Source organism: Hydra viridissima, unplaced genomic scaffold (genome assembly GCF_058129835.1).
Source record: "Hydra viridissima isolate aposymbiotic clone 2 unplaced genomic scaffold, HvirCarnegie_v1 scaffold_7, whole genome shotgun sequence".
Lineage (NCBI taxonomy): Eukaryota > Metazoa > Cnidaria > Hydrozoa > Anthoathecata > Hydridae > Hydra > Hydra viridissima.
In genome coordinates, this window is record NW_028324306.1 from 9,852,162 (window position 1) to 9,863,032 (window position 10,871).

Genomic DNA, 10,871 nt, shown 5'->3' on the forward strand with positions numbered 1-10,871 from the left:
AAATTGCGTTCAATTTGTACTTTAAGAATCACCTTCAAATATGATCATAAAAAAACCGCTTATGCTATATTAACATTTTCTCGTGGAAACTACGTCAGTCAAATCCGCCGTACATCCCAGTGAGCACGCCACGAAATATAAACGTTTTATTCACGTACTTTATTCGTGTTTCCGTCCAAAGTTTTTTTGAACGTTTTTTGAACATATTAAAACACGTTGAAAATATCACGTAGCATTTGACACGTTTTTTAAACGTATTTAAAACGTAATATAATTAGGCACCGGCGATTCGGTTCGTAAAATCCGCAAAAAGTCAATCCGACTTATTTTGCGGATTAAAACAGTCCGATCGTTAAATACTTTTCACATCAAAACAGTTTTAAGAGAAGTTACATCTGTAAATTTTACTAATATGTTTCCACTTGACTACATGCATCTAGTGTGTCTTGGATGTATGCGTAGGCTGCTGTATTTCCTTAAAGGAACTATCAAAGGAACAACTAAAGGTAGGTACGTGGACTGATTTTTTAAAATTGAACTAAAATGTTATATATCATTAGAAACCCCTTCAATACAGTATTTTAAAGGTGAAAAAGTTATTAAAAACGAACTATTTAAAAAAAAGTTATAACGTTTTTTGTAGCAAATTTTTGATATATGGATTTATTGAAGAAATTGGTTCCAAAAAAAATTTTTTTTTTTCACTGAAATTGTTACAACTTTGTCAAATCTTATCCTAATGCCTACCCTTGGTATCAAAAGATAGATGTAAGAGTAGGCTACAAGTTCACATAACTCTATAGATAGAAGGGGTGTATAGAGGGCCAGAGGGTGGAACCGGAACACCATCGTAACCTTAAAAAATACAAGTTTTTCACACAAGAGTGTTTTTCTGATAAAATATGTTATCTTTATATACAAAGAGTTAATCTAATTTGCTTCCATTCCATTTCCAAATATTAGTGGTCATTTTTAGATTAAAGGGTGGACGTCTTTGTTATGTTTTAACACCCTCGTAGTGGAATGTTACATTCTTAAACAATTTTAAACCTAAAAAACAATTATTATATCGCGAGGTTAGAATTATTTTGTTCTATCTCCAATTTTGAAAGTTGGGAGAAAATGAGTTATTAATTTTAGTTAGTAATAATAACTTTTGAAATACGCATTATTTTATAAATTTTTTTCTAAATAGTTTCTTTAAATATAAATTTATTTAAATAATAAGTTATTATTTCTTTAAAAATAAAAGCTAAAGCTCTAAACAATTTTTACTTTTAGAAAAAATCAAAAACTTTCTCCCAACGTTTAAACTTGGAGATAGAACAAAATAATTCTAACCTCACGATATTTTGTGTTAAAAAGTTTAAATTATATTTTCTTACTTTACATCATATACAAGTGGTGTATAAATTGACATTAGGGGCGGGGCATGTGCCACGCTTAACGCCCCCCTTCCCCCCGCACAGTCTTATCCAACCTAAAAAAATTTTTTTAAATACTTAGGTCGTTAGAAAAGTTCGTAGAACTCCCCTCTAAAAAAAAAAAGAAGAGTTTTTTTTAATTTTGTTTTATCAAATGTTCAAAATAATGTCCATCGTTATCTATACAAAGTTGCATCCTTTCAAGCCATTTGTCAAATGTTTTTTTATACTCTTCTTTGGGTATACTTTGAAGTAGCTTCGTTATGCGAGTTTTTTGACTTTCGACGTCAGTATCGTCATCAAGATTTTTTTTTATCAAGTCGAATAGCCAATAATCGGATGGAGCTAAGTCTGGTGAGTATGGTGGGTGACGAATTATTGTAATTCCAGCTTGGTTTAGACAATTTGTGACGGTTTCAGTCACATGGGGTCGAGCGTTATCATGGAGAAATTTGAAATTTTGAGTGCCTGTTTTAGGTCTTTGCTTATTTATTTCGCATATAAGAGGTTTCAAACAATTTTTTATATAATATTCGCTAGTAATGGTGTCTCCCTTTTCAACATAACCCAAATGAACAACACCTGTTGTTTTGAAGATGTAGAACATGTTTTTCGGCTGAAACCTGTCGCATCTTACTATAGTTCTTGGACTTTCACCTTCACCGACCCAACTAGCGTTAGCCAACTTGTGTCCAACTTGTCTCAAATAAAACCACGACTCATCCCCTGTAATAATATCACATAGTCTCCATGGACCGTTTCTGAAAAGAGCTAAATTTTCCTTACATGCCTCAACTCTATTCTTGCGATTTTGATCGGTTAACTCGTGGGGTATCCAACGTGATGCTAATTTTCTTTTTTTAAGTGCGTTGTGAATGATTTCGTTGATTGTAAAGCGATTAATCGATGTCAGGGCTTCAATTATATCATGTGTTGCATGAGGATTTTCTTCAATAATGGCTCGCACACGTTCAATATTCTCAGCTGTATACGTGGTTTGAGGGTGCCCTGAGCGAGGATCATCTTCGAGACTCTCTCTAGCATCTTTAAATAAAGTAGCCCACTTGGCAACTGTACTATATTTTGGAGCTTGGTCACCATGAACTAAAACCAACTCATCGGTTATGGCTTGTGCTGAAACTCCAAGTAGAGCACGGGTTTTAATATATGCTCGATATTCAAATTTATCCATTTTTAAATTTTTTCTTGAAAACGTATATAGTAAAATTTAAATAACTTTTTTAATAAACATTCAAAATACTTCAACAAGTACTTAAAATGTTCATAATTAAACGCAGTTTAAAATGATATATAAATATTTAATTATTTCCTGTCTCATTGTATCTTTATAGATGAAGTTCTACGAACTTTCCTAACGACCTAAGTATATATGAATAAAGGTTTTAAATAGAGTTTTTGGAAAAAGGGAAGTAAGTATTCAAGATTATTTTACTATGTTTAATTAGGGAAGGAGCATGTGCCACGCCCAACGTCCCCCCTCCAATTCTTATTTAAGCTTGAAAATGTTTTTAAATTGTGTTTATTTAAAAAGAGAGACATAACTTTACAAATCTTACCACATTACAAGATGCAAGTTGGAGTATCCACCCTAAAAATAAGCCAAAGATAAAATAAATTTAAAAAATTTTTAAAATACAAAATATAATAAATTTATGTCTTGGCTTTTAGCAAATGATATTATTTAAAATTCCAATAATGAAACTAAATAAATCATTTTTAACAATAGACACCACGTGAAGGTAAGCCAGAGCCATCTATCAAAAATGTTTTGCAAGCTACACAACTTACTGTACCATATTTGTAAGCTAAAAAAGTTGCAGTACTTTTTTTGCAAGCTACACAACTTGCTGTACCATATTTGCAAATAATAGTTTTTAAACTTACTAGTTGAGTGGATTAATACTTAAAAGCATTATGTAAAATTTAACATAAAAAAATTAATTATGAAAGTGATAGGCTGAATAAATAATATGAACAACGTATTAATCAATGATAGCTTAAAAAATGTTAATGAGATGCAGTAGAATGAAATGGTCATTTCATTCTACTGCACTTTGAGGGATAACACAATACTAATGCATTAAATAGTGTATATAAATAGAAACATAAATTGAATAATCATTCAGAAACATTTCTAAATCATAAATTTACCAGCAGAAGGTTGTGCACATGTAACTAAAGATAAAAAAAGTTTTTATAAAAATTTGCAATTTATAGGAAAGGTGTGTACATGTTTGCAAATAATAGTTTTTAAACTTACTAGTTGTAGTAGCCAATGAAGATGTAACTAAAAGTTATCAAAGTTGTAATTAAAAATAAATACTGTAGATATGCCAAGATATGCATAAACATATTGAAAGAAAAAAATTTGTACACATACCACTTATAGCAGATGTAGAGGGAACTAAGGTTAAAAATTATTTAATAAAAAACTTATATTGCAATCGTCAAAAATATATACATATTAAATAGTAATAGTTATTAAACTTACCATTTGTTGAAGACGAGGATGTAATTAAAATTCAAAATTTTTAATAAAAAATAAATATTGCAAACTAATGACTTTGAGATTGGTATTCTTTGAAATCTATTCACAGATTAAAAACTAATTCAATAATTATTAACATATACAAACTGATACAAACTTACCAGCAGTAGGCCGTGTAGATTCGACTAAAAATGTTAAAAATATTTTACACAATATAATTTGAAATTGTCAACATTAAGTTAAACATGTAACAATCGTTAAAGCTGTTCTGCTTAAGGTGCAACAACTATACAAAAAAAAAAGAAAATAAACAATGAAAATATAACTATTCAAATATAAAGACATTATTTTTATAAGCAACAAGCTAAAATTAGGAATGGTTATAAACTTATGTAAACAATAAACACAGATAAAGATAAGTATACAATAAGTAAAGAACATTTACTTAAGTTTTTTAAGTGTTTCTATATATAGGAAGATATTTTAAATGTTTTATTAATATTTACTTAATTTTAACTATTTTCTCTTTGTGATTATGTAAATGTTTTTTTAATTAATAAACCCAATATTTATGTGACTTATACTTACGAAATCTTAAAAAGTCCACAAAAAGCTGGGTAGGATCTAAACAAGAAATAAATGTTAGACATGCTTGTAGAATGATTTAAACACTAATCCACAGATAAAGAAGTATATAATCCAAATATGATAAAAGACAATAACAATGATTATCATTGAATGATATGTTTTATAATAAACCTTCACATATATAGATTTCATAGGTGTATATTTTTATCTATTATCGGCTGTTTCTATGAATACAATGTCGGCCTTTGATAACAGTATACTTAACGTCTAATTCTTAATGCGATCAATCCCGCGAGCATATTTTGAAACCCTATACAGGCTCAGCGATACCTTAGAATAGCGCAATCTGATTCGTTGGTTTTGAAAGAGAGGCTTACGCGCGTTTGATAAAAGTAAAATAAATTTCGTTAAACAAAACAATTATTTTGTTTTTTTTTAAATATATACGAATTTAGAATTAAATAAACATAAACAAGTTAATTAGCTAAGTAACTTTAATAAAAAAGAACTGCATCGTAGTTATAATGAAGTACATATAGATATATTATATATGGATGCATATATATATATATATTTTTTTGATATAATAACTATTTTTATGTATTATCAAATTTAATGTTTGCTATATTATATAATATAGTTTATCAATATAATAATTATTATTACTTTGTCAATATAATATATGTAATAACAATTTTATTAATATATATATATATATATATATATATATATATATATATATATATATATATATATTTATATATATATATAAATATATTTATATATATATATATAAAGACCACACTAGAACGATCAGTCACACTTTTGCTGTTTTGAGAAAATCAATTATTAAGATTCAAAATACCATGTAGTTCAATTATGTTGTTTAAAAAACCATAACTCAATACTCCAATTGTTTTTCAATTAGTCACTTCAGGCAGACAAAGTATGAATAGAGGGCTACAGTAAAAGGGCAATAACTCAAAAAAATCAAATTTGTTACTCTGATCGTTCATCCAGTGTGGTCTTCATATATATATGTATATACATATATATATATATATATATATATATATATATATATCTGTGTGTGTACATAAAATATGACCAGTTCAAATGCAGCAACTCATTAATAATTTATATAAGGGTTACTATCATATATTTAATAACAATTTAATGTCCTTTTCCATGTGATTTTGCATTTGCTGCATTACTATTTATATTTTTCCCCAAGTTTCTCTCTTTTTTTCTTCTTTTTATTTTATCTCCATTAGGAGGACGACCAACAGCTACTCTTTTTAGACTGCGTGATTTTGCATGGGTTCGTCTGCCAACTGAACTTGGTTGTATTTTAATTATATTTTTACTCTTTACAGTGGCATATACACTTCTTTTAATACATAACAGTGTATCTACAGCTTTAGGGATGCTAAGAACACTTTTTAACTTGGTATTAATTTTTGCTACAGATGTTATTGCTAAACTGTTATCTGCAAACAAATTTTCTAAATGCTTCATTTACATGTAAAATTCTGACCATACTGTTTGTTGTTGATTACAATCAAATTCTTTCACAATTGAATTTATTAGTGTATTTTCTGCTGGTGAAAGAGAATTAGTTTCAAATGTAGTAATTGGATTACTCAGCTGAGACAAATTGTGTTGTGTCTCTTTGTACACATTCATTTCCATTAAAGAGAGAAAAAACTCAGGTGGAGGACAGTCTTCTCCAAGTGCTAAAACTCCCAACTTATATCTGCATTCTGGGGTTGTAGCCGGAGAATTTGGAAAAATTCCACCATAAGTTTCTTGAACCATGGCTTGATGTTTGCAAAAAGCACCAAATTGCCCAATACAACAGGAACATAAACCTACTTCTATGTTTACTTCGTATTCTAGTTCCAGTGGTTTTGTAACACTTTTCACAGTGTAACAGTTACTAACAACATCAATGGGTTGAATGTAATCATGGAAGTTAATTTTAAGTTTTTTAAGAATTTTTTTAGATGCAGAAGGTACTCTATTATGAGCAAATTCTAAAAGTCTATCTTGACAATATACCTCCCACACAAAGCATATATAGTCAACAAGAGCAACAATGTTGAATGCTTTGCAACGTTGGAGAACAATGTCTTTTATAATCCTTAGAGTCGCCTCAGAGTAGTTATTTGTATGATGCCCTCTAGTAATAAACTTTTTTCTATCAAATGATGTCCATTCTTCTCGCCTTTTAAAAAATTTTTTGAATCGTTCAATAAATTTAACATGATTGCAATTTAGAATGCTGTTAACAGCAATGGTTAAGTCTTCCTCAGTCAAAGCATAGACTATCTATAAAATAAATTATTATAAGTGAGTCCTATATGTATATATATTGACTGGAAAAACCATTTTAGGGGAGTAAAATGGTTTACAGGAGTAATTTATAGCTCTGGCAAAAGTTTTTTTTTTTTCTCTTAAAAGTATAATTATCATTTTAACTAAAATGAAAAACTCAGTCAAAAAAAAATATTTATATATATGTTCAACCCTCGGAATTAGGGTCGGTATTCGACAATGCCGACCTGAAAAAATATTAGCCACTATCACCTGCTGCAAAATTGGCATTAAAGAATCAGCAGTATGTTTTAAAATAGCTTTAATTTTTAGTATTTTAAGAACTCAATTAGCTGAATTGTATTTACACAAACCTAAAAAAAAAATTTAATATTATAAAATGTTTTTGGCAAGTTTAATTGCATTATCTTTTATTCCTTTGAATTTGTTTAATAAAAAAATAATAAACTTTTTAGCATTAGATAAGACATTTTGCCAAGTACCCTAACGAATAAAACTACCTTGTTTTTTGTAAAATTCCGTATCGAAAAAAGATCTCAGTTTACCAATAGAATCATTGACAGCACCGTAATGTTCTGCAGTATACTTGCGATGCCAATAATAAACTTGATTTAGTGTAGGATTTTCTCTAGCATCTGCTGCCTTTTGCTTACTAGCTTTACCATATTTAATCGAAAGTTTTTTTCGATGAATACATCGCGCTTCGCCTGGTGTCATATCATTAGAGAAATATTCGTTAAAAGTTTCCTAAAATGTTAAAAACTCGATTTTACTTATTACTGGTTTCTAACGCTTATCTATTAAAATGGGATAGTTAGTTTATATTTCATAGTTAACTATTTTCCTTTATTACATGTTTTTTTAAACAATAATTTTACAAACAGTTTCAATAACGTAAAGATTTACTTTCGGAATGCTCCAAATTTAAGGACTTCAGAATACTCCTTAAAATGTGTTTCATATATATATTATATTCATATATAAGTATTTCATATATATGGTATACAGAGAAAAAAGGTTACCTGTAATCCATTTTCGCTTTGAAGAAAACGTAGTGCATCAGCAGAATTAATGTTATGATTGTGCGTATTAAAAACTTTGACAACACACGCAAGAGGTTCTGTTCTGCATAAAAAAGTGTCGTTTTTCTTAGTTGAGCAGTTCACCTTTTTAACTTTAACATCCACTTTTAACGGACAGTTGGTGTTACAGTAACTTTTTTCTTTTAATTTGTTTTTGTTATTATGTTGACATAGCCAAATCTTATGAAACTGAAATCTATTTAAATAATACTATATATATTTATTTAGAAAATCATATTCACATTAAGTATATTATAAAAGGACTCAATAACACTATAAAAAATCATTAACCAAATGTTTTTTATACGTATCATTGAACAATTTTGGGGTACTTTTTTTCAAACATTAATGGTGACTTCTTTGACTATTTTTTGACATTAATTTTTGACTTATTTGACATTAATGCTGGCTAACAATTTTTGATAACGCATTTTAATATAATTATGATTACTATAAATTATGCTAACAGAAATTAACTTGCCTTTTGGGATGAAGATTTCATTGAATAATAAATTTCGTATTGTTTGCAGCTCCAAATTTTTCCATCCATTCCTCTGCTGCTTTATCCGAACTAACACTAATTCTTAACTCAAGAAAATTTTCAGTATCTAGAACAACTTCAGTTATATAGCCATCTGGATAAATAAAATTCATCGTTGTAAATTTTCCTGTTACTTAAGTTTAGAATCATATATAAATTAAATTTTTTATTAAATTATAGGTAATCATTTCTAAAAAGAAACTCATATACAAAAAGTTAAAAAAAACTTTATTTAATTAATAAGCTGCGTTAATAAGTGGGCACACGTTGTCATATATGTGATGTCTTAAAGACATTTTTACGACACTTGTCGACTGACAATATTATAGGGTGTCTGTTAATATGTTAAGATGGGCTTCCGTGATTTTTTTCTGATCACTAGGGGCTGTTTGCAAATTATGCCACGCTGAGTTAACATTATAAATAGAAATAGGAGATAATTATCTCTCTCGCACAGAGCCATATTGATTATAAAGCATAATGAAGAGCGAGTTTTCCTGATTTCTCCAAAATTTAACCCTATTTCCATAAATTTTATGAAGTTAAAAAATTACCCACCCAAAATCGAAAAAGTTTCTGCTCTACCATTAAATAAGTTAAAAAGTTAAATTTTTTCGATTTTTGTGAAATATTATCAGAAATGTAAGTTTAAAAACGTAAAATTTTCAAGTATTTTGGGTTACTACGGTTGCTTAACTTAAGATAACTTGTTTAGCAACGGTTGCTAAATGGCAATTTTCTAAGAACTTTTTGAAATTTAAACTTATAAAATAAAACAGATACTTGTAGCCTAAAGGGTAATATAACTAATTTTAAATAGTTTTATCTTAATGATAAGATTTTTGTTATTGTTAACCTTTATTTGGATTTTTTAGAAAACTTTGAATTGAAAAATTTACTTTTAGTGCTCACCGTTTTCCAAAATTTTTAAGATGTTGTCGACAAAACGCTTTAAAATTTTCCCAAAAGTTTAAGAATGGGTATGAATACATTTCGAACGTCAATCAAACATTCGCAACTAATAGAATTTTTTATAACAATTTTTAGGCGAAAAATAAAAATGTTGTCATTGATGAATCATAACTATGAGTAGAATTTATATCCAACTTTGGTTTTAGGTTCAAATAGTTATTTGTCCTTTTATTAATATACCCTAAAGATTTCAGTTCAAAAGCTTTATTAGTTGCTGCCTTTTTTTGCCCTTTATCTAATAAATTCTGCGCAAGGGCAATGAATTCGATCATTTTTTTAATTGCTGACTCAGCAAATTAAAGTGAAAAAGCTTGTCTCAAGAACATAAATATTTTAAGATTACATCAATATTAAAGATTGAAATTTAGCACAATGGTAATATAATAGTGTAACTTGTGCTTGAACCAAAAATATTTAAAAAGAATTTAAACGATCTAAAATGGCAGAAATATTAGTAAAAAAAAACATTTTTAGCAATAAAACACTCAGCTAATCAAGTTGTATAGTTGCAAATCAAGTCTTTTTTGTTGTTGTTGCAAGTGTAGTCGCAAATCAAGTCTTTTTTTTTGGTTCAGGCACTAAAAATTTAAGATAAAATAATGATTTTTTGAGATATTATTGTTTTCCTACAGCTACGAGTGAATAAAAAGAAACTGAGAAAAATCAATTTTAAAATTCAAAGTCATGTACACTACTCAGTTAAATCATCAAAAATCACTAACACAAAAAATCTTTTGCAGTTTTATTTTTTAAAAAAGATATTTCCTATTGAATTCTACAAGGTTCAATTGTCTAAATAATATTTTTTCAAACTTTTCACCAAAATAATGCCAGGATACCACCTTAACCAGGCCTGCACTTAGCATGTCACCCATATTGTGCAATATTCAAAAAGCACTTCAATTTTTATTAAGTATGCCATCATACATATTGTATGATTAACACATGCAATATATGGAAACTGCAAAGGAACATGTAAAGTATTTTCACATTTGCAATGTGAAAATACTTTACATATTGATACCATTAAATTATTTTTACTGATGATATTAGCCAAAAAAGGAAAACACTGAAAAAAAATATAACATTACTATAATACAAAATAATATAAAACTGAGTAAAAATTTCTAAATAATTTACAATTTTTTGTTTTTCAAAGTATTTAAAAAAATTTTTATTATACAATTATTTCATAAGATCTGAGTATGAGATAATAGCAAGGTTACTTAGTCGGTTCTGCAGCATGATTTTCACAAATTAGACTTTAATTTGAGTTTCGAAAGTGAGGATAAACCAGTGTTGCCATTTGATAACAAAAAACAAAATTCTGACATTAATGAATGTCAAATAGTAGTAATAATAGCTACCAAAAAAGCAAATAAACAACTCATGAAGTTAACTGATAGATGTCACTGTTT

At 28.1% G+C, this 10,871-nt stretch overlaps 3 protein-coding genes and 1 pseudogene across 6 annotated transcripts in view; all 4 read right to left on the reverse strand.

The window, feature by feature from the left end:
- Positions 1 to 1,531: 1,531 nt before the first annotated feature.
- LOC149886074 (histone-lysine N-methyltransferase SETMAR-like) lies at positions 1,532 to 4,538 on the reverse strand. 3 transcript variants are annotated; one of them, XM_090092304.1, is made up of 4 exons: positions 4,522 to 4,538; positions 4,095 to 4,118; positions 3,826 to 3,849; positions 1,532 to 3,732 (listed from the first exon to the last, which is right to left on the reverse strand). In XM_090092304.1, exon 4 carries the CDS (start codon positions 2,614 to 2,616, stop codon positions 1,561 to 1,563), a length of 1,056 nt encoding a protein of 351 aa, XP_089948430.1. In that variant the 5' UTR covers positions 2,617 to 3,732; positions 3,826 to 3,849; positions 4,095 to 4,118; positions 4,522 to 4,538; the 3' UTR covers positions 1,532 to 1,560. The 3 variants fall into 3 exon arrangements, with proteins under 3 accessions (XP_089948430.1, XP_089948431.1, XP_089948429.1); XM_090092305.1 differs by lacking the exons at positions 4,095 to 4,118; positions 4,522 to 4,538 and adding an exon at positions 3,937 to 3,960 and having other exon boundaries at positions 1,532 to 3,033; positions 3,597 to 3,732; XM_090092303.1 differs by lacking the exon at positions 4,522 to 4,538 and having other exon boundaries at positions 4,095 to 4,491.
- The window catches only part of LOC149886075 (uncharacterized), a 403,391-nt pseudogene continuing 396,079 nt past the window's right edge, over positions 3,560 to 10,871 (reverse strand). Inside the window, exon 11 of the transcript XR_016453925.1 lies at positions 3,560 to 3,620. The product of XR_016453925.1 is annotated as an uncharacterized LOC149886075 (transcript). The remainder of the gene's footprint in view (positions 3,621 to 10,871) is intronic.
- LOC149886076 (uncharacterized) lies at positions 5,683 to 6,039 on the reverse strand. Its single transcript, XM_090092312.1, has one exon. The coding sequence runs from the start codon at positions 6,037 to 6,039 to the stop codon at positions 5,695 to 5,697; it is 345 nt and encodes a 114-aa protein (XP_089948438.1). The 3' UTR covers positions 5,683 to 5,694.
- LOC149886077 (uncharacterized) lies at positions 6,040 to 7,575 on the reverse strand. Its single transcript, XM_090094316.1, has 2 exons — positions 7,359 to 7,575; positions 6,040 to 6,848 (listed from the first exon to the last, which is right to left on the reverse strand). The coding sequence occupies exons 1-2, from the start codon at positions 7,573 to 7,575 to the stop codon at positions 6,040 to 6,042; spliced, it is 1,026 nt and encodes a 341-aa protein (XP_089950442.1).